The following is a 24263-nucleotide window of genomic DNA, read 5'->3' on the forward strand; positions in this document are numbered from 1 at the left end:
TTACAGTAAATTCGATTTGTCACGAACTTCTCGGCTCGGCAGTTGATGACTTATCCTGCATAAATTAGTTCAGCTTTCAGGTGCTCCCGTGGGCTGGAAAAGGTGGATACAGTCCTAGGAAAGAGTCTCCTAGGACTGTATCCACCTTTTCCAGCCCACCGGAGCACCTGAAAGCTGAACTAATTTATCCAGGATAAGTCATCAACTACCGAGCCGAGAAGTTTGTGGCGAATCGAATTTACTGTAAGTTCGCTCATCTCTAGTCAGAAGAGGACATTTTTTAATGTATTCATTTTCTTGCATGTAGTTATGATTTTTTCCAGAAGTAAGACAAAATCAAACCTATGTAAGCAGGGTATCATTTTAACCGTATGGACCTACAGAACAAACAGAAGGTGTTACTTTTACTGAAAAATGCACTGCGTAGAAACGGAAGCCACCAAAGGTTGCGTTTTTTTTTCTTTTTCAATTTTGTAGCACAATGACTTTCTTTTTTGGTTTTGCCGTAGATTTTTGGGTACAATGACTGATGTCATTACCAAAAAAAATGCCATCATATGAGTCTGTAGGTGCAAAATTGAAAGGTTTATGATTTTTAAAATGTGAGGAGGAAAAAACTAAAGTGCAAAAACTGAAAAACTCTGAGTCCTTAAGGGGTTAAAGGGGTTGACCACGAACACACGAACATTTATCACCTATCCACAGGATAGAAGGTATGACCATTAAGGGTCCAAACACTGGGACCCCCAGAAATTAAGAGAACAGGGGTCCTGGGTCTCCCATGGTTTCATCTGCATGTAGCAGCTGCAACAAAGAAATGTGCCCTTCATACTTGATACTATGCTTTCTGAGAGGAATTTATCTTATATTCTGTATTTTGTTTATTCTGTTGTTCTTGAAACAGATAAAAACCTTTTATGGGCAGCATACCTGCAGCCAGTTTATCAAAGTGGCAATAAATATCAATCTGAAACTAATGTCCATCTCATGTGTTCAATACTTTACATGGTTTATGGATAGGTTTGACTTTACGTATGCTCATGGCGGGAGTCTACTTGCACAAACATTTTTGAATTTGCAACACTTTCACACCTGACCTTGACCCCCCCCCCCCCCCCGATCCAAAATGTAAGAACCTGACTTGTAACCCGACTTGAAATGTATCCCTTATCCACATGTGCACAATGAATTGTCTATGGGACCGCAGGAGCTTCTAGAGTACAGTGCTTGGGTATTTGCCATGCACATACCAGCACATACTGGGAAGAGACAGGACCTGGTTTCGGAGGTCGGAACCCTGTGACCAGACACTTATCTCCTATCTTGTGGAATTCCCTTTTAGAACCTGACTTGTAACCCACTTGCAACTGACATTTAAACTCTGAATGACATTTTCACTACGGACACTTTGAACATAAAGCAGACCAGTATATTAAAAAAAAACAACAAGAACTAAAAATAATCATGGTAAGTTTTATACTGGACTCCTAGGAAATTTAATCACACCCAGACATTGCGTCTACACACTAAAGTGGTTATAGCAAATAAATGATGATTCTTATTAACGGTGTCTCCAGGAATTAGTCAGTGTAATGGGAGCTAATGAGATTTCCCATTCACTTAGAATAAGAAAGCCGGAGTCTAACTGGCCAGAACATGTTATTGTCATTTCTGTCAATGACAATTTGGCACAGTCTTAATATCTGCAAAATAAGTTAAGTAGGGAAAAATGCCATTACAGTAATAGTTTCCAGATTATCCAAAAAGTTTGCATAGTAATATATAAGGGTATATAATTAAACAGCTGATAACCAGAAACTACAAAAAATGTATGTAACATTAAAGAGGTATTCTGGCTTTAGATATTTTATGACATTTAACATTTGGGGCACCGCTGGGCCCCCCGCGATAAGACATCTTATCCCCTATTCTTTGGATAGGGGATAAAATGTCTAAAGCTGGAATACACCTTTAAGAACAGGGTGTTATTTTCAAAGACAATTATATAAAAGCCAATACAGTGACCAGTTGTTCTCCCCGACCACAAGTCAAACTCCTTTTCCTCTGCAAACAACTAAATTCTCAGGGAAAGATGTTTTAATAGATCATAGGGACAAAGTCATTCCACCTTAACTTTAATGGATTATAGAAGGTGTATGTAATGACTCGTCCGTGTCTGACCTGAAGGGTTAAACTTTCTTGAGCTTTGGTTTGGTTGCTGGCTCCACTCAGCTATCTGGGCTGGTCAGCTGACCATACTGAGATCGCACCTGTGTAGCTATTTAAACCTGCAGTGTGCTTCTAGTCCTTGCCAGTGAAAGACTTGTTTGGTAACCAGCATACCTTATAGTATTTCTGACTTCAGGTTTTGATCTTTGGCTCGGCTTTTTGACTACTCTCCTGCTTAGTGTTTCTGTACTCGGCTAGACTGACACTGATTTGACCGCATGTGTGTCTTAGTGTATCTCTGTTAGTTTGTGTGCCTCCAGCTGTTTCCCGACTACTACTGTTTTTGTATTTTATTATTTTGACAATGCTCCCCTAGCACTTAGCAGGGAGGGTTTGTCATTGTGGTTGTCGATCCGTCACTTAGAGCAGATAGGCAATAGGTAGGTACAGTGGCTGTGGGTGAGTTAGGGCTTCAGTGTTTCTGCCCATATGTAACAGTGTAAGTAGAAAGAGCTGGTTCTAATGCCAAACTCCCCACCATAAGCATTCAAGTGAACATATGGGTGACGGAACAGTGAATAAGAAAAAAAAAACATACAAAAAATAATAATTTGGACAATGGCACCACACACACACACACACACACACACACACAGTCTCTGTATTTAAAGGATGTGGGGGTCAAGATCATACAGCTATGGAACTGGAAGTGAAAATATTCAATGTAAGGACAATAAATGGAAGGGTTCACATAAAATATTGTCGAGTTACATTTCTTTCTGTCTTTCTGAGTTATTATAATTTATTAAAAACATCAGCATTCACTAGGAACGTCCCTTATTGTCCAGGCATGTACTGTTGACATTTGTTATCAATTAGTTATCAAGGCCCTCAAGGAATCCAGTACCCAGGTTTAATGCCTCATCCAAATCCCCCCACCCCTACCCTGGCCCATGTTACTACACCCTGACATTAATCTTCTACAGCTGGTCTCCTACTAACTCTCCCATAGACTTCTATGTAATGTCCATCTGATCATTTAGTATGGTGTGTTTGAACAATAAAACAAAAGGCTATAGATAAAACAGATCCCACCAATTTCTTAGCAATGCAAGCATATGGGGGAATACACAGAATAAGTTTTCTCTGCCCCCTCCCCCAATAATTTTATAATTAATTTAGCTTTTTTTGTGTTCTTAGACTTAGGTCTTGAATATCTCTGGGATTTAAAGTGCTTTAATCCAAATAGTAAAACAAATCCATTACAGTACATAGAGCTTATGCTGCACTGAAGTTAGAACAAAATCCAAAAGTGATTAAAAAATAGAAACTGATATCTTATGCATTGGTCTAATCCATCTTCATAAAAAATGCTGAAAAAACATAATAAAACCTGCTTGTCAAGCAATTTTGTGAAAAATGTAATATTTTGTTTAATATTTAGGCAGCTGTACGAGCCAGGCATGGGTACAATACAAAAAAGGTCAGCTCACCACTTCTGTCCTGTGCTGGCATACAAACTGACAAATCGAAAGAAGGGCAACATTAGACCAGGATTCTCATAAAATGCTTCATCTTTCATTTACAAGCTATTCAGATATTAATTCCGTGCCCAAATAATGTTTTAGGGGGTATTCCAGTGCTTACAATGTATCCCCTATCCACACGTGCACAAACCATTGTCAATCGGAGCGCAGGAGCTTTCAGAGTACAGTGCTTGGTTATTTGCCATGCACACACTGACCCAACCGCGCTATGCAGTGGGAAAATACCGGACCTGGTTCCAGAGGTCGGAACCCTGTGACCAGACACTTATTTCCTCTCCTATCTTGTTGAAAACTGTTTATGAAGTCTACATAAAAGTGAAGACCAAATTCTGTTGAACCTTGTTGTGACACTGTACCTCTGCTAGATATGGAACTGGTTATGGGTGGTTCATCAAGGAAAAAGCTGCAACTGGTTTAGTGACCAAAGAGGCAAAGCAGTGTCAGGAAAAATACAAATGAGAAAAAAAAAAAGAAGGACACTTATCTGTCCTCGCTCCTGGCTTATTTTCTCCCAGCACACACTAACCTGTGCCAGGATCCTGTAAGTGTAGTAAAATTTAACTTCCTTGTGTGCCAAGTCCTGAAGGTCCAACGTGGGTCCCCTGGTCTATGGGCCATTTAAAACTGCAACCCATCTTATTATATCACTAGTTATAGAAAAAGTTATTGAAATGTCCCTTTCATTACTTTTATCAATGAGCTATAACAAAAATGAATAAAACTATTATTTAGTGACAGTGGTATTAGTCAAGAGATAGTACATATCAGCTGTAAGTGAACAATCTGTTCTTAAAGGGGTACTCCCGTGGAAAACTTTTTTTTTTTTTTAAATCAACTGCTGCCAGAATGTTAAACAGATTTGTAAATCATGTGAGTTCAGGTAGAAGACAGACATGGTCGCACATCTACAATCTTGCACAATGATCTAGTTGCTTCTCAGCATAATTTCAAAAACCAACACGTTGTTAGTATATACGTTTTGATCAAAAAGTACAAAGCCCACTTGCCACATCAATGCCACCTATTTAGAGTGGGTCCCTAACATAAAATGGTGTAGCACTGGGCGGCGACCACCACCACCGCGACACCAGTGTCCACAGGGGGAACGACCCACTGGCAGAGTGGCCCCAATGCCACTCAAACCAGTCCATGGGTCGCACCTCCCCGCAGACACGGCGCCACGGCAACAACAGACGCCGCACAGCACCACACCAGTGTGAACAGGGTGCTACAGCTCACTTACCATGCTCTCCCAGTCAGACTGGGAGGCTGCTAGGAAAGAAATGGCCCATGTGATTTGTAAATCACTTCTATTAAAAATCTTAATCCTTCCAGTACTTTTTAGGGGCTGTATACTAAAGAGAAATCCAAAAAAGATATGCATTTCCTCTGATGTCATGACCACAGTGCTCTCTGCTGACCTCTGCTGTCCATTTTAGGAACTGTCCTGAGCAGGAGAAAATCCCCATAGTAAACATATGCTGCTCTGGACAGTTCCTAAAATGAACAGCAGAGAGCCCTATGAGGTCAGCAGAGAGCCCTATGGTCATGACATCAGAGGAAATGCATTTCTTTTTTGGATTTCTCATTAGTATACAGCCCCTAAAAAGTACTGGAAGGATTAAGATTTTTTAATAGAAGTGATTTACAAATCTGTTTAACTTTCTGGCACCAGTTGATTTAAAAAAAAAATAATAATAAAAAAAAAAAGTTTTCCACAGGAGTACCCCTTAAAAGCTGAAAAAATGGGCAAGTGTAAGGATCCAAATGACATGGGCAATGACCATACCGTAATGGTTAGATGACTAGGTTAGAGTATCCCTCAAACTAGCAGGATGTTCCCAGTATGCATGATTGGTGCACATACGGACAAATAAAGACTCATTGAATGTGTGTGGGGATGTAAGGCTGACCCGTCTGATCTAATCCCAATTGTATGGTCCTTGTAGCACAAACTACTAAACAGAGAAAGGATTGCTGGGATAAAAATAGGTCTAAACACACAGGCCTAGATTTATCAATCTGTTGGAGACAAAAATGTATCTGATTTTTGCTCGATACAAAGACCAGGCACATTTCTGTATCTGACAGATTGATAATTCTGGGCCAAAGTGCATTGCAGCTTGCTGCTTAGCTGGAAGAATATCACAGTAGGACACACACCCCAACGGACATGTGTTTGAAATTAAATATGTTATCCAGAAATAGGAAAACGGAACAAATTTCTTTCAAAAACAGCACCAGCCAACAACTTGGCTCCATTCACTTCAATAGAATTGAATTGCGAAACCACACACAACCTACAGACAAATGTAGAGCTCTGGTTTTTTTCTAATGCTGGATTACCCCTTTAGCAGTTTTTTCGGGGTAAAGCTGTGTTCGCGAAACATATTTCTGGTGTACATTTCTGTGACTTGTATGTGCTTACTTTACACTACTTATAGTTTTTAGGGCTGGGTTTGGCATATAGGTTGCTTCTGATCTCTTTTACACCCATATGTATTACATTTTAAGATAGATACTGTATCTATCTAACAAACACACTGCTGTGCGACTTGACACTGGATACTTTTTGTGCATTTCTTTATATGGATATATGTGCCTGACTTTGTTTTATTTTTTTAGGAGCCTGCCATCTTTTTTGTTCTGTCTGCTGCGAGCAGGGTCACTGTGACATTTTTGCTTGACATATTGGGGGAGATTTATCAAAACCTGTGAAAAGGAAAAGTTGCCCAGTTGCCCATAGTAACCAATCAGATTTCTTATTTCATTTTGCAAAGGCCTTGTTAAAAGTAAAAGAAGCAAAGTGATTGGTTGCTATGGGCAACTTTTCCTCTGGACAGGTTTTTATAAATCTCCCCCATTATGTTTTTTCTTTTATTTCATGATGTTTTAGTTATTTTTAAAATTATATTTTGTAAGTATTTATCATTAAAGGGGTACTACGCACCCCTAGACATCTTATCCCGTATCCAAAGGATAGGGGATAAGATGTCAGATTGCCGGGGTCCCGCTGCTGGGGACCCCCGGGGTCTCGGCTGCAGCACCCACCTGTACGGCTCTCACCTCACACCGACAACGCTGGAGGCTTCGGGTCCCGACCCCAATGGCGGACGAGCGTGACGTCACGACTCCACCCCGTGTGACATCACGCCCCGCCCCCTCAATGCAAGTCTATGGGACGTCACACGGGGCGCAGTCATGGCATCATGCTCGTCCACCATTGTGGTCAGGATCCGAAGCCTCCAGCGTTGCCGGTGTCAGGTGAAAGCCATATAGGTGGGTGCTGCAGCCGAGATCCCGGGGGTCCCCAGCAGCAGGACCCTGGCGATCTGACATCTTATCCTCTATCCTTTGGATAGGGGATAAGATGTCTAGGGGTGTGGAGTACCCCTTTAAAGCACAGCCTTTTGGCCCATTTTTCAACGAGAAATATGTCCGTTGTCTTTAACCAAGACATTTTAATACATCCCACTGACAATACACAAATAAGTTCCATTTCTGTAAATTGCTCGTCCTAACAACATCATGTATTTTACATTCACAGTTTTATGTTTTAGTTCAATTATTTACCATACCTTTTTCTAAATAAACATGAACTTATTCAAAATGGAAAGAAAAAAAGTTATGAGTGAAAAATATGACTGCATCTTAAAGTGTTATTACATCCACTACATCAATGTCAGAAAACAATAAAAGTGCACAGTATAAATGTTTTTTCTCATTATTTTTTTTATTGATACTACTGCAAAACATTTCAGTGAACCAGCACCAGAAAGAGGAATAAGCCATGGGGAAAATCAATGTAAACAGACACAGTAATGTCTACCCGTAAGGGGTAACTCTCCTATCTGCATCACGAGCACCAAACTAAAGGCTTCACATTAAAACATTGTCCCAAAATACGGAAATAGATAGACTCACATACTGTATACTATACACAAATACATATGATATGTCTACACAGATCTACCATTTATTTACACGAGTACTGGTTTATGCAGAAGTGTTTCTAGAAATTGTTGTTGAAGGCAATACAAGTTTTACAGAGAAATCTTATGTGAAGTGTTTTTTTTGCCATAAAATGATGAATTGCATTATCCAAGGCAACAAATGCAATAATAGTCACTTTTCAGTCTGTCCTGCTTGAAAGATCAACATATAGAGTGTGGGAATCTTCCGGATGACCTTTGTTTTTAGATCATATCTGTTGATCATCCTGTTCTCTTTGTGGAGTCACCTGCCATGACCATGGTCTCCTCCTATAAAACCTCCTTAGTGTTTATGTGGGTGACTGTACAGTATCAACTGACCTGCAAATGCCTTAGAAATTCGATCTTTCTTCCATTCCCAAGGCTGGTCATACTCTTCTGGAGGCCGCTCATCATCCTGTGGCAGCCTAGACTCCCGTGGCCGTTGACCACAAGGTTTTTCACTATCTGATTCTATTCCATTTTCTGCTGGTTCATATGGCGTATCATATAAATGTAAGGGCTTACAAGGCAAATCTTTGGATCCCCTTCTGCGAATTTCTGTATAAAGGAAAAATATGACAACATGAAATTGTTACTTTTTTTTCCACATTTCCATATGATTAACATGTAAATTTATCCAATCAAAATATATTTAGAAAAAAAAACTTACAACAAATTATTTACTAGTGTTTTTGTCATTTTATCCCCACGTATACGTCAGTAGCCCCTGTCTATTTTATTTGCTATGTAGGCCATGCATACATTCTGTTGTGTACATTATGCTCTCTTGTGTGGGCAGCCACTTTAAATACAGATAGAAGCAAGGATGTGTTTGTCTGGAGTGAAATATAACTAATAGGTTCTCATCAGGGACATCATTTCCTAGTTTGGGTCTAAAGGCTTACAAGAAACTCTCACTTCCAGGTAGCTGCTACCTTGTTTTTCTCTTCAAGAAGAAAAGAGCAATCTAAGGTATTAACCACTATGTCCTTAGAGAATGGCTTCATAAGAAATGTCTAATTATTTGGCTTTGTATAGAGTAACAAGTGTGCATTATTTTCACATTAAAAGACCTTATCTTATGCTTCTGAGTCTCCTTAAATACACAGGCAAAGAGAAAGTGCTTAATGGTTAAATCGGTTTGTGGTGGCCCAGTACTGCATCTTTAGTTGCTACCCATCAGAACTGTCGGGTGGCTGAAGTATAATACACTGCTCAGAAAAAAATAAAGGAGACACTTAAACAACACAATCTAACTCCATATCAATCACACTTCTGTGAAATCACACTGTCCACTCAGGAAGCAACACTAATTGACAATCAATGTCACATGCTCTGGTGCAAATGGAACAGACAACAGGTGGAAATTATAGGCAATTAGAAGGACACCCCAATAAAGGAGTGGTTCTGCAGGTGGTGACCACAGTCTGCGTTCCTATGCTTCCTGGCTGATGTTTAGGTCACTTTTGAATGCTGGCGGTGCTTACACCCTAGTGGTAGAATGAGATGGAGTCTACAACCCATACAAGTGGCTCAGGTAGTGCAGCTCATCTAGGATGGCACATCAATGCGAGCTGTGGCAAGAAGGTTTGCTGTGTCTGCCAGCGTAGTGTCCAGAGCATGGAGGCACTACCAGGAGACAGGCCAGTACATCAGAAGATGTGGAGGAGGCTGTAGGAGGGCAACAACCCAGCAGCAGGACCTCTACCTCAGCCTTTGTGCAAGGAGGAGCACTGCCGGACCCCTGCAAAATGACCTCCAGAAGGCAACAAATGTGCATGTGTCCGCTAAAACGGTCAGAAACAGACTCAGTGAGGGTGGTATGAGGGCCTTACGTCCACAGGTGAGGGTTGTGCTTACAGCTCAATGCCATGCAGGATGTTTGGCATTTGCCAGAAAACACCAAGAGTGGCAAGTGGGTCAGTAATGATGTGGAGTGGCATTTCTTTGGGGGGGCCACACAGCCCTCCCTGTGCTTGCCAGAGGTAGCCTGACTGCCATTTGGTACCAAGATGAGATCCTCAGACCCCTTGTGAGACCATATGATGGTGCAGTTGGCCCTGGGTTCCACTTAAAGCAATACAAAGCTAGACCTCATGGCTGGAGTGTGTCAGCAGTTTCTGCAAGAAGAAGGCATTGATGCTATGGACTGGCCCACCCGTTCCCCAGAACTGAATCTGACTAAGCACATCTGGGACATCATGTCTCACTCCATCTACCAATGCCACATTGCACCACAGACTGTCCAGGAGTTGGCGGATGCTTTAGTCCAGGTCTGGGAGGACATCCCTCAGGAGACCATCCGCTACCTCATCAGGAGAATGCATGGGCATTGTAGGGAGGTCATAGAGGCACGTAGAGGCCACACACACTAATAAGCCTCATTTTGACTTGTTTTAAAGACATATCAAAGTTGGTTCAGCCTGTAGTGTGGTTTTCCACTTTGATTTTGAGTGTGACTCCATATCCAGACCTCCATGGGCTGATAAATTTGATTTACATTGATCATTTTTGTGCGATTCTGTTGTCAGCACATTCAACTACGTAAAGACGAAAATATTGCATACTATTCGTTCATTCCTGCAGATCTAGGATGTGTTATCTTAGTGTTCCCTTTATTTTTTTGAGCAGTGTAGGTTTGCCAGATGCAAAGTATGTCCCACAAGTATTGCATGTGTAGGTTTTGCATGTTTAATATATTTTCTGTTTTCACAACAAATCTCGGGTCTACAGTATGCAGATGGTTAATGGTGCCTTGCATTGTATTGTACAGCTGAATGAGCATTTATTCACATGAGACCTGACCAATCAATGCAAAAGCCTGTCCAAAGTCTGGCCTCCTCTCCTGGAGAATAGAGGTGGACCTATCCTTGCCCTAGTTAGTCAACACTTGGCCTAGCCAAGTGCACAATTTACTTTGTTATTCTTCCAAGCCTAGGTACTGCTAATGTCAGACATACCACCTAGGTATAGGCCCATTGTGACTAGTTCTGTCTGTACAATTAATTTCCTGAGCCTAGCTGCAAATACATTTTTACAGTTTTTACAGTTCAGACATTTTTACAATTCTGCATTTCATTTTAATGGTTTCTCTAGTGGATAATCGTCGCAAAGTGTCAGTTTGCCACAAAAGTAAGTGGAATACAGTCCCTAGTCTACATTTCCCTATCATCCCCTCCCATGTGATCAGCAGTTTTTGTATTTTGAACATTAAGTTATTGCACAAGAGAGCTGTTACATCTGTATACATGAGCATGAGAAATGTGCTACTTTCGATTTAATTCAGGTGAATCGCCGTATTTTCCTAAAAAATTTGCTTTGGTCTGAATTTATTTGCGGCAAATCTGTAATAAAAATGGCCATTTCTGGCCTACAGAGAGCCTCAATAGGGGTATAGAACACTTTGCCTTGCTGTAACAAGCATAGAGTGTGTGCTGGGTTAGTGAAATAATACTGTTATTCAGTATAACATGCAGATTATAGATTATAGGCATCGCTATTAGAATCACTGTCACAGAGCAGCACAATGACAGAGCCTGGAGGTGGCATCAGTATGAGGAGACCATATTGTGGCTTAATGACACAGTGGAGGTGGCGGCAGCATGAGCAGACATTATTGTGGCTGAATGACACGACAAGGAGGTGGCGGCAGAACGAGGAGACCATATAGTGGCTGAATGACCCAGCCTGGAGTGGCAACAGCATGAAGAGACCATAGGGCCTCGCATTTGAAAAGATGAAAGATATTTTTTAACATTTAAATTGAAGCTTTCAAATAGATAAATCTAAAAAGTTTTATTTAACCACTTAAGGACCTAGGGTGTATGGATACGCCTTGACGTCCTGGTACATACGCCCATGGGGACCGGCGGGGACCGGACCGGGGTGACTGCTGATATCAATCAGCAGGCACCCCGCGCAAATGCCCAGGGGGGGTCATCAGAATCATCCCGCCCCCCCCCCCCCCCCCCGTCGGCGATCGGCGCAAATCGCAAGTGAATTCACACTTGCTATTTGCGCCAATTCCATGTCATACGGGTCTATGGTGACCCGGAATATAAGAGGGATCACGGTTGTCTAAGACACCCACGATCCACCTGAAGGCATAGGAGTGAGGTGGCAGAGGTGCCACCCCTCCTATCCCTGCTATTGCTCTGCTTTTGATCGTCAGAGGCGACAACCAATAGCAGATCGGGGGTGGGGGGGGTTAACTTTCGTTTTCCCCATCTTGCCCACCCACAATAGGAGGGGCAGAACGGGAAAACAAAGGGGACCGAGCGCCGACGTCCACTTACCGAACCGGAGGCTGACGAAGACGGTGATCGGCGGGCGGCGTGACGCGCGTCAGAAGAGGACGGCTCCCGGGATCCTACGGAAGCCGGTAAGTTGATCTGGAGGGCTACAGTCTGAGACTGTAGTCTCTAAACTCTAGCCCTCCAGATGTTGCAAAAATACAACTCCCAGCATGCCCAGACAGCTGTTTGGGCATGCTGGAATATGCAGTTTTGCAACAGCTGGAGGGCTGCAGTTTGAGACCACTATACAGTGGTCTCTAAACTATATCCCTCCAGATCTTGCAAAACTACAACTCCTAGCATACTCAGATAGCTGTTTGCTGTCTGGGCATGCTGGGATTTGTAGTTTTGCAACATCTGGAGGGTCACAGTTTGGAGATCACAGTGCAGTGGTCTCTATCTGTAGCTCTCCAGATGTTGCAAAACTGCAAATCCCAGCATGTCCAGACAGCAAACAGCTGTCTCGGCATGCTGGGAGTTGAAGTTGGGTACCTCCAGCTGTTGCATAACTACATCTCCCAGCATGCCCTTTGGTGATTAGTACATGCTGGGAGTTGCAATTTTGCAACAGCTGGAGGCACACTGGTTGGAAAATACTGCTAGGTAACAGAACCTAACTGAAGGTTTTCCAACCAGTGTGCCTCCAGCTGTTGCAAAAAAACTCACCGTAACCCGACTACTACCGTAAACACTACACTACACTACACTTACACATAATAAAGGGTAAAACACAACATATACACCCCCGTACACTGCCCCCCCCAATAAAAACGTCTTGTACGGCAGTGTTTCCAAAAGGGAGCCTCCAGCTGCTGCAAAACAACAACTTCCAGCATTTCTGGACAGCCACTGACTGTCCAGGCATGCTGGGAGTTTAGCAACAGCTGGAGGCACCCTGTTTGGGAATCACTGGCGTAGAATACCCCTATGTCCACCCCTATGCAATCCCTAATTTAGTCCTCAAATGCGCATGGCGCTCTCACTTCAGAGCCCTGTCGTATTTCAAGGAAACAGTTTAGGGTTACATATGGGGTATTTCCGTACTCGGGAGAAATTGCCCTACAAATTTTGGGGGGCTTTTTCTCCTTTTACCCCTTATGAAAAGGGAAAGTTGGGGGCTACAACAGCCTGTTAATGTACAAAAATAAATTATACACTAACATGCTGGTGTTACCCCATACTTTTTATTTTCACAAGCGGTAAAAGGAAAAAAAGACCCCCAAAATCTCTAACGCAATTTCTCCTGAGTACGGAAATACCCCATATGTAAGTGTAAAATGCTCTGCGGGTACACAACAAGGCTCAGGAGTGAGAGCGCACCATGTACATTTGAGGCCTAAATTGGTGATTTGCACAGAGGTGGCTGATTTTACAGCGGTTCTGACATAAACGCAAAAAAATAAATACCCACATGTGACCCCATTTTGGAAACTACACCCCTCACGGAACGTGACAAGGGGTATAATGAGCCTTAACACCCCACAGGTGTTTGACGAATTCTCATTAAAGTTGGATGGGAAAATGAAAAACATTTCTTTTTCACTAAAATGCTGGTGTTACCCAAAATTTTTCATTTTCACAAGGGAAAATAGGAAAAAAAGCCCCCCAAAATTTGTAACCCCATCTCTTCTGAGTAAGAACATACCCCATATGTGAATGTAAAGTGCTCTGCGGGCGAACTACAATGCTCAGAAGAGAAGGAGCGTCATTGGGATTTTAAAGAGAAAATTTGTCCGGAATTGAAGGCCACGTGTGTTTACAAAGCCCCCATAGTGCCAGAACAATGGACCCCTGACACGTGACCCCATTTTGGAAACTACACCCCTCGTTTAATGTCATAAGGGGTACAGTGAGAATTTACGCCCTACAGGTGTCTGACAGATTTTTGGAACAGTGGTCCGTAAAAATGAAAAATTAAATTTTTAATTTGCACAGTCCACTGTTCCAAAGATCTGTCAAACGCCAGTGGGGTGTAAGTACTCACTGCACCCCTTATTAAATTCTGTGAGGGGTGTAGTTTCCAAAATGGGGTCACATGTGGGGGGTCCACTGTTCTGGCACCACGGGGGGCTTTGTAAATGCACATGGCCCCTGACTACCATTCCAAACAAATTCTCTTTCCAAAAGCTCAATGGCGCTCCTCCTCTTCTGAGCATTGTAGTTCGCAAGCAGAGCACTTGACGTCCACACATGGGGTATTTCCATACTCAGAAGAAATGGTGTTACAAATTTTGGGGGTCTTTTTCTCCTATTACCCCTTGTAAAAATGTAAAATATTGGGAAAAACTGCATTTTAGTAAAAAAAATTTTTTTTTTCATTTACACATCCAACTTTAACAAAAAGTCGTCAAACACTTGTGGGTACTTAAGGCTCACTGTATGCCTTGTTACATTCCTTGAGGGGTGTAGTTTCCAAAATAGTATGCCATGTGGGTATTTTTTGCTGTTCTGGCACCACAGGAGCTTCCTAAATGCGACATGCCCCCAAAAAAACATTTCAGCAAAAGTTGCTTTCAAAAGCCAAATGTGGCTCCTTCTCTTCTGAGCATTGTAGTTCGCCAGCAGAGCATTTTACATCCTAACATGGGGTATTTTCCATACTCAAAAGAGATGGGGTTACAAATTTTTTTTTGGGGGGGGGCATTTCCTCCCGTTACCCTTTGAAAAAATGGTAAATTTGGGGAAAAAACTGCACTTTAGTGAAAAAAATTTTTTTTTCCATTTACACATCCGATTTTAACGAAAAGTTGTCAAACACCTATGGGGTGTTAAGGCTAACTGGACCCCTTGTTACGTGCCTTGAGGGTTGTAGTTTCCAAAATGGTATGCCATGTGGGGTTTTCTGCTATTCTGGCACCATAGGGGCTTTCTAAATGTGACATGGGGGAAAAACCATTTCAGAAAAATTCCCTCTCCAAAATCCTATTGTTGCTCCTTCCCTTCTGAGCCCTCTACTGTGCCCGCCGAACACTTGACATACACATGAGGTATTTCCTTACTCGAGAGAAATTGGGTTACAAATTTTGGGGTCTTTTTCTCCTATTACCACTTGTAAAAATTCAAAAACTGGGTCTACACGAACATGCGTGAGTTTAAAAAATGAAGATTTAGAATTTTCTCCTTCACTTTGCTGCTATTCCTGTGAAACACTTAACGGGTTAACACACTTACTGAATGTCATTTTGGATACTTTGATGGGTGCAGTTTTTATAATTGGGTTATTTGTGGGGTATTTCTAATATGAAGGCCCTTCAAATCCACTTCAAAACTGGTCCCTGAAAAATTCCGATTTTGAAAATTTTGTGAACAATTGGAAAATTGCTGCTGAACTTTGAAGCCCTCTGATGTCTTCCAAAAGTAAAAACAAGTAAACTTTATGATGCAGACATAAAGTAGACATATTGTATATGTGAATCAATGTATAATGTATTTGGAATATCCATTTTCCTTATAATCAGAGAGCTTCAAAGTAAAAAAAAAAATGCTAAATTTTCTATTTTTTCATCAAATTTTAGAATTTTTCACCAAGAAATTATACAAGTATCGACAAAATTTTACCACTAACAAAGTATAATATGTCATGAAAAAGCAATCTTTGAATCAGAATGAAAGGTAAAAGCATCCCAGAGTTATTAATGCTTGAAGTGACAGTGGTCAGATGTTCAAAAAATGGCCGGGTCCTTTAGGTATATATGGGCTGGGTCCTTAAGCGGTTAATGTGCCAGTAGCATCAGGAGACCACATGGCGGTACAGTGACACAGCCTGGAGCTGGTGGCAGCAAGAGGAGACCATATAGTGGCTTAATGACACCGTGGAGGTGGTGGCAACATGAGGAGACATTATTGTGGCTGAATGACACGCCAAGGAGTTAGCGGCAGCACGAGGAGACCATATAGTGGCCGAATGACCCAGCCTGAAGTGGCCACAGCCTGAAGAGACCATAGGGCCTCGCAATTGAAAAGATTAAAGATATTTTTTAACATTTAAATTGAAGCTTTCAAATAGATAAATCTAAAAAGTTTTATTTAATGTGCCAGTAGCATCAGGAGACCACATGGTGGTACAGTGACACAGCCTGGAGTTGGCGGCAGCATGAGGAGACCATATAGTGGCTGAATGATACAGCCTGGAGTTGGCGGCAGCATGATGAGACCGTATAGAGCCTGAATGACACAGCCTGGAGTTGGCAGCAGCATGAGGAGCCCATATAGTGGCTGTATGGCACAGCGTGGAGGTGGTGGCAGCCTGAGGAGACCATATAGTGTCTGAATGACCAAGCCTGGTGTTGGAAACAGCCTGAGGAGACCATAGGGCCTCACAATTGAAAATATTAAAGATATATTTTAACATCAAAATTGAAGATTTCAAATAGATGAACCTAAAAAGTTTTATTTAATGTGCCAGCAGCATGAGAAGACCACAAGGTGGTACAGTGACACAGCCTAAGGTGGCTGAAGCATGAGGAGACCATATAGTTGCAGAATGAGACAGCCTGGAGGTGGCAGCAGCATGAGGGAAACATATGGTGGCAGAATGAAACAGCCTGGAGCTGGCATTAGCATGAGGAGAACATATGGTGGCAGTATGAGACAGCCTGGAGGTGGTATCAGCAGCATCAGAAGTCCTGAAAGTGACCCGGTGACATAGAGGGGCGGTGGGTGCAAAACCAGTTCCAGGTGAAGAAGGTGAGTGAAAAAAGGAGAACATGGCATTAGATGTGTGGTAGGATCATGTGAGGCAGGTTAGCAGAAGAAAACCGTCTCTTTTGGAAAAGTTTTAGTGTGCACAAGTAAGTATTGAGGATATGCACTACGTAAAACATAACTATTAATAATATTCTTAGGATAAAATGTATGCACCCAAAATTTTTATAAAATCAAACATAAGGAAAGGTGTGCAAAAAAAAACACCATGTGTCACCTACACCACCAAGTATTGATGTGCTGAAAAGACCTCTAAAAGATGGAAGGGAACAACGTATGGTTCATTGTAATCGTTGGGGTAAAAACTTCCCCTGTAAGGCCCTACTCTCGCATTAATTCCCTTCTTGGCAAGTGTTACTCGCTCCCAAAACCCTGTGAAATGGCAGTGTTTGTAGGTGGAAATAGGGAGAGGTTCCTGTGTGGGGCCGCCCATTTTAGGACGAGTATAACTTGCCAAGAAGGGAATTAATAATGCGAGAGTAGGGCCTTACAGGGGAAGTTTTTACCCCCACCGGTTGCAACGGACCTTATGTTGTTCCCTTCAACCTTTTAGGGATCTTTGCATCACATCAATACTTGGTGGTGTAGGTGACACATGGTGTTTTTTGCACACCTTTCCTTTTGTTTGATAAAAAAAAAAAAAAATTGGGCACATATATTTTATCATAAGAAAAGTTAAGTTTTAGCTAATGCATATCCTCAATACTTGTGGTCTGATGTGGAGGAATGTCTGTAACTGGGGAGCAGCACTTTAAATGTGTTTTGCACTATCCATATTTGTGAAGTGTTGGTGTGGCACCATGGTCCATCTACTCTCATGCATCAGGCATTGGTGGAAATCCTGGATGATCCATGCCTGATTCATCTTCACAAAAGGTCAGTCTCTTCACATTTTTCGTGGACAGACAAGTTCTTCTTGGGGTTACTATGGCCCCCGTCCAGGGGTCAAGTCCTGGAAAAAAAAACAGTGGGAACTCTTTCACATAAGGGTTGGTCCTGCAGGACTTTTGCTAATGGGAAGGTGTTCCACCTGTGGAAAAAGTGCAGGAACTCAGTTCCCACGCATACCTGCGGGACTTGAGCACTGCACTAAACACCCGCTCTGATGGCACACTACTAGCCGGGCAGGACAGCTTTTCCAGGGCAAACTCTGCTAGTTTCAGCCCCAAATCAAGTTAGGCTGCCCAGAAGTCCAGCGGATCTTCAAGGTGTGTTGGCATGGTCATGTCAAGGTATGCCACCACCTGCTGATTCAGGTCCTGCTCCAGGTCTACCTGCTGCTGATGAGCTGCTTCACTATGCGGGTGAAGAAAGCTACTTATCAGCGACTGTAGACTCCATCTCCACTGCATACTGCCACGGTGTGTCTGGGTCCTCTGTTCACCTTCCTCATAACCCTCTAGCTCCTCTGGTTGCTCCTGCTCCTCATCTCCTGTCAGATGACTAGAAAAACCTCCCATCTCGCGAAACCAAAACTGTGATCCACCTTCTCCTCCTCCAGTGCCCTGACTAGCCATCGTGTCCAACACATGTTGTAGTAAATGAAGCAGTGGAATGAAATCAGTCATCCCGTAATCCTGGCGACTGACTAATAAGGTGGCTTCCTCAAAGGGCCTGAGCAAATGGCAGGTGTCACGTGTGAGCTGCCACTGGTTGACATTGAAGTTACACAGGGGAATCCCCCTATCCGCTTGGATCATCAAGAAATCAGTGATGGGTTATCTCTGTTCGTATAGTCGGTCCAACATACGGAGAGTGGAATTCCAACCGGTGGAAATGTCACAAATCAGACTACGTTGGGGGATACCGTTCTGATGCTGCAGCACAAGGAGGGTGTGCTTTACGGTGTATGAGTGGCTGAAGTGCATGCAAAGTTTCCTTCCCATTGTTAGGATGTCTTTCAGATGGGGGGAGCACTTCAGGAACCACTTGACAATCAGATTGAACACGTGTGCCATGCAGGGCACATGCCTCTGGCTTCTTTGTCACAGCGCAGCCAAGATGTTCTTCCCCTTGTCGGTCAACATGGTTCCCATTTCCAGTGAATAACTTTTAGCATTTCCTCCCCTGTGTGACTCCTTTTGCCAAGGCAAACCATGTAAAGAACAGTGTGACACCACCGTGCCCTGCACACATGGTATGCTGGGGGGGCACTGAGGCTTGTCTGTGCAGTGGAGACTGAGGAGACCGTGGAGGATAAGGAGGCAGAGTCGCACACTGTCACAGGACCAATAGCCTGAGAGCGTGGAGGTGTAACCTGTCCAAGTTGCTGTTGTGGCTGTGCAGGAACCACATTCACCCAGTGGGCCAAAAAGGACATTTATTGTCCCTGACCAAAGTTACAGCCCCACATGTCCCGTGCACTTTGGTACACACCAACAGGCTCAAAGACTGGCCCACCTTCTGCTCCACAAAATTGTTTAAGGCTGGTACTGCTTTCTTCCCAAAGAAATGACTGCTTGGGACTTTCTACCTCTGCTCGGCACAAGCCATCAGTTCCCTGAAAGGTGCAGAGTCCACCACTTGAAAAGGGAGGGTCTGCAGCACCAGCAATTGGACAAGAGCACATTCAGCTTCTTCACCATTGGATGAGTGGGCGCACTGTTGTCTCTTGGACATGGCTTCGCCAATGGATTGCTGGCGGAATGACTTGGAGTTGGAGGAGTAGGAGCATCTGGAGCAACAGAAGATGGGTATGACACACAGCTCCCTTTGGCTGAGGTGGTGGAGCCTTGGCTGGCTGAAACAGGAAGCGGCGTGCCACTGGGTAATGCAGCAGGCTGAACCACCAGATCAGAGCCACGTTTCTCCCAGACTGCTTTATGGTGACGCTGCATATGTTGATGAAGGGTCATGGTGCCAACATTGTGACCCTGGCCACGCTTCACCTTCTGCCAACACATCTTGAATGTGGCCAGGTTAACATCCTCCAGATGCTTGATGAAAAACTGCTACACCGCCGAGTAGCTGATTTTCCCACCAACAGTCAGCAGTGGTTGACTCCTATCTCCCAGGAAGGTAGGCTGCCGCGAAGCAGGTGGATTACCCCGGGCATGTTTGGCATGTTTCACTTGCTGGAAAAAAGCTTTTCTGGCCAACACACAACGCTGTCTGTCCCTATCTGTCTCTCTGCAATGAAAGGCTGAAGTGACTGGTCGCAATATGGCTGCCGATTATATAGGGCTGTGACATCACAGGGTTGACTGGCTGCTGATAGGCTGCAAGCTGCATGTGATTCAGGGTCATTCAGCCTACCCTTGTTCCTGCCTTCCCAGGATTCCTTGCCCAATGTTCTCACATGTGGATCTGCCATTTTAGATACCCTGGAGCCTGGACCGCACTAAATGGAGTTTAATTAAGTGATCTGCGTGATCGAATCATGCCGATATTCGCATTTGTTGCAAATCAAATTTTTCCAGAAATTCGTACCGAATTCATCAGATTCGATTCGCTCATCCCTAGTTATCATATAGAGTTGCATAATAAAAAATATTTATATTTAACACTTTCACAAATAAAATAATTGTAAGATCACTGAAGGAAATCAATAGCAATAGTAAATGGGCTGTTTATGAAAAACCTAAGCAAATGTTCAAACTAAAGCCTTACAAGAACACAAGATGCTTATGAATTGAAGGAACTCAGAAGACCTGCAGCGCAGATCTATGTATACACAGCAGTGTTCTGAAGAATGTGAGGCTGATTTAGGAGTTAATTTTTTACCTACAATAATTTCCAGCAACATGCTTTAGAGCAGCTCTGGAATACAGCCAAGGATGAGGTTTGCTGGTTTCCAAAGGCTCCTTGATCGAATTCTGGGTATTGTCCCATTTTGCTTAAAACCAAAACATCAATGACTGAACTGCTCTGGCAATCGGTCTCATCTTGTAACACAAATGTTTGCTTAGGTTTTCTCCCATGCCAGCAATGTATTAACTGGCTATGTGCTTGCTAGATCGATATTATTATGAGATGATCCATCTTCTTCAGCTGCTGTAATAGAGATCTGTCTCCAACCCACACTGATTCCCGAGAGCACCAAGTGACAAGATGCTGTATTCTTACGGCATGGCAACAAAGACACCAGCCAGGGAAGAACAATGTGCGTGGCACTATTTATTTAAATGGGCACTGTCAGATACAAAAACTTTGATATGTTATAAAGCACGCAAAACCAATAGATTTTGCAATTGCTCTCATTAGAACATTTTCAGTATTTCATACTGAAAAATCCAGTCAAAAAACTGCCCCCCCCTGCCTGCTTGGACATATACTAGTCCTGCTGTGTCCATGCATCATCACCATGTCATGGACACACTTCCTTGATTGACAGCTGAGAGCGCAGGTAAAATCCTCCCACTGTCAGCTTGTGTCCCGCTACTTACTGTCAGTCAGGACATGCTGGGAGTTGTAGTTTTGCTTATGCTAGGTGAGATGTGAGCAGACAGCATACTGAGGGAGGGGGTGGAGACCTGCACAGTGAGGCCACGCCCCCTCCCTTTGAGAGGAATTCAGACTAGTGAACTAAACTAAAAGTGTAATAAAAAAATAAATAACAGTGCTAGACACAAAAATTTGATGTACATGGTCAGGATTAGGTACTGAGTGATATTTTAAAAAATAAAGTTTTTTGATAGATCTGACGTGTACGCTTTAAGGAAAGCTAGTGATATAAAAATGACAAATGATTATAATGTGATGTATTAGAATGTTGTAGAATTTCAGGAACAGACACATTGGGACAAATTGTTGATTTAAAGGGGTACTCCGCTGCTCAGCATTTGGCACAAACTGTTCCGAACACTGGAGCTGGGAACTCGTGGCATCATAGCCCCACCCCCTCATGATGTCACACCCTGCCCCCTCAATGCAAGTCTATGGGAGGGGGCGTTACAGCCATCACGCCCCCTCCCATAGACTTGCATTGAGGGTGCGGGGCTATGACGTCACAAGCTCCCGGCTCCAGCTCCAGCGTTCGAAACAGTTTGTTCCAAATGCTGAGCAGCGGAGTATCCCTTTAATAAGGAATTAATAATCAAGTGCAGATTGTTTTATTAAACACATGGTATTATGTATAACCCCATACTACTGGTCACAGACATTCTGGTTGGAGTTGTATGGTGTTCTGGTTGTATGCTGCTCTGGGTGATCTTTTTTTTTTTTTTTTTTTTGCCATTTCCCCAATAGAACGTATGAAACCTCCGAAATGATTTTTCTTTCTGTGCGATTCATATTAAAACCAACAGAAAAATTGTATGTGTATTAAGTCTATGGCTATCGTACTCAGAGTCTATCCTACTCAGACGGCATGGAGCCATAACACAGCCATTTGCATGAGACTATAAAGCTAATATTTTGAGCCACTTTAAAACTACATTAAGGTGTACCTATACTTTTGATCTTGGCCCAACCTATTTGGTGTGGAGAGATGCTCCTGCACACAGCGCAGTACAGTTGCCATGGCAAACATATTGCGCCCTGAGAGAATCATGCAAGCGTCCTATTCCAATTACCATAACAACTGTACCACCCAGTGTACTGGAACATTTTTCTATGCCAGATTGTCACAATGGGTGGGAGATCATAAGTGTAGGTTTTGAACAATTCTGAAGAAAACCACTCACTTACAGATGTAGCCAGTTTCATCTGGATCCCTGTGCACTATATGTACTACACTCCTGGTATTGAGATGTGCTTTTATAACGTGTTAGGATAACCTTCCAAGTCTATTGCTCAAAGCAGTCTAGCAGATATGATACCTTTTAATGGCTAACAAAAATAAAACAACTAAAATAAAACACGTTACACTCCTGGCTTGGTATGACAAAATATCTGAAGACACACTCAGGATAACCATCTGTATATTGACCGAATTGGGAAAAGGAGAGATCCAATAAAAAAAAAACAACTAGGATTTGACATATTTCATATCCCCTGAGCTTGTCCTCCAGGCTTCCATAGCAGAACATATTTACCTTTCCAGAATCCTTTAGACTATAATTTCAGAGCTGATAGGGTCATTGTGATATCTGTGGGGAATTTCACATTAGCCACTTTTGTGTCTAACCACAGTTACAGTGGCCATTTTATCAGTTATAGTGTCAGCAAAATGTGATACAAATACAAAGAGGCATACTTGGCATACATGTATTGTAATCTGTGCTACCTGCTGTAAGCTGGGAGATACAATTTAGACATTTCAAATAATTTTGAATTCTGACGGATTTGTCTACAAAAAAGTTTCTGCAGTTCACAATATAATTATGCAAATACACCAGAATGATATTAAAAAAAAAAAACAGTTTGTACTCCTATTAACCCCTTAAGGACGCAGGACATAAATGTACGTCCTGGTGTGGTGGTACTTAACGCACCAGGACGTACATTTACGTCCTGTGCATAACTGTGGGCATCTGAGTGATGCCCGTGTCATGCGCGGCTGATCCCGGCTGCTGATCGCAGCCAGGGACCCGCCGGCAATGGCCGACGCCCGCGATCTCACGGGCGTCCGCCATTAGCCCCTCAGATGCCGGGATCAATACAGATCCCGGCATCTGCGGCAGTACGCGATTTCAATGAATGACTGGATCACCTGCAGTGCTGCTACGGGGATCCGATCATTCAGAACGCCGCACGGAGGTCCCCTCACCTTCCTCCTTCCGGCTCCCGGCGTCTCCTGCTCTGGTCTGAGATCGAGCAGACCAGAGCAGAAGATGACCGATAACACTGATCTGTTCTTTGTCCTATACATAGAACAGATCAGTATAAGCAATCATGGTATTGCTATGAATAGTCCACTATGGGGACTATTCAAGTGTAAAAAAAAATGTCAAAAAATGTAAAAGTAAAAAAAAAGTGAAAAATCCCCTCCCCCAATAAAAAAGTAAAACGTCAGTTTTTTCCTATTTTACCCCCAAAAAGCGTAAAAAATAAATTTAATAGACATATTTGGTATCGCCGCGTGCGTAAATGTCCGAACTATTAAAATAAAATGTTAATGATCCCGTACGGTGAACGGCGTGAACATAAAAAAAATTGCTACTTTTTTAATACATTTTATTTAAAAAAAAATTATAAAAAATGTATTAAAAGTTTTTTATATTCAAATGTGGTATAAAAAAAAAGTACAGATCATGGTGCAAAAAATGAGCCCTCATACCGCCGCTTATACGGAAAAATAAAAAAGTTAGAGGTCATCAAAATAAAGGGATTATAATATACGTACTAATTTGGTTAAAAAGTTTGTGATTTTTTTTAAGCACAACAATAATATAAAAGTATGTAATAATGGGTATCATTTTAATCGTATTGACCCTCAGAATAAAGAACACACATCATTTTTACCGTAAATTGTACGGCGTGAAAACGAAACCTTCCAAAATTAGCTAAATTGCGTTTTTCTTTTTTAATTTCCCCACAAAAATAGTGTTTTTTGGTTGCGCCATACATTTTATGATATAATGAGTTATGTCATTACAAAGGACAACTGGTCGCGCAAAAAACAAGCCCTCATACTAGTCTGTGGATGAAAATATAAAAGAGTTATGATTTTTAGAAGGCGAGGAGGAAAAAAT

The 24263-nt window shown here is 42.5% G+C and overlaps 1 protein-coding gene across 3 annotated transcripts in view; it reads right to left on the reverse strand.

Annotated features, from left to right (window-relative positions):
* SHF (Src homology 2 domain containing F) overlaps window positions 1–24263 on the reverse strand; it is a 300197-nt gene that overhangs the window by 121341 nt on the left and 154593 nt on the right. For all 3 annotated transcript variants that reach the window (XM_056572554.1, XM_056572552.1, XM_056572555.1), the window contains exon 3: window positions 8030–8248. In XM_056572554.1, coding sequence (XP_056428529.1) covers window positions 8030–8248 — 219 coding nt within the window. The remainder of the gene's footprint in view (window positions 1–8029; window positions 8249–24263) is intronic.

The sequence above is a fragment of the Hyla sarda genome, chromosome 4 (assembly GCF_029499605.1).
Source record: "Hyla sarda isolate aHylSar1 chromosome 4, aHylSar1.hap1, whole genome shotgun sequence".
NCBI lineage: Eukaryota > Metazoa > Chordata > Amphibia > Anura > Hylidae > Hyla > Hyla sarda.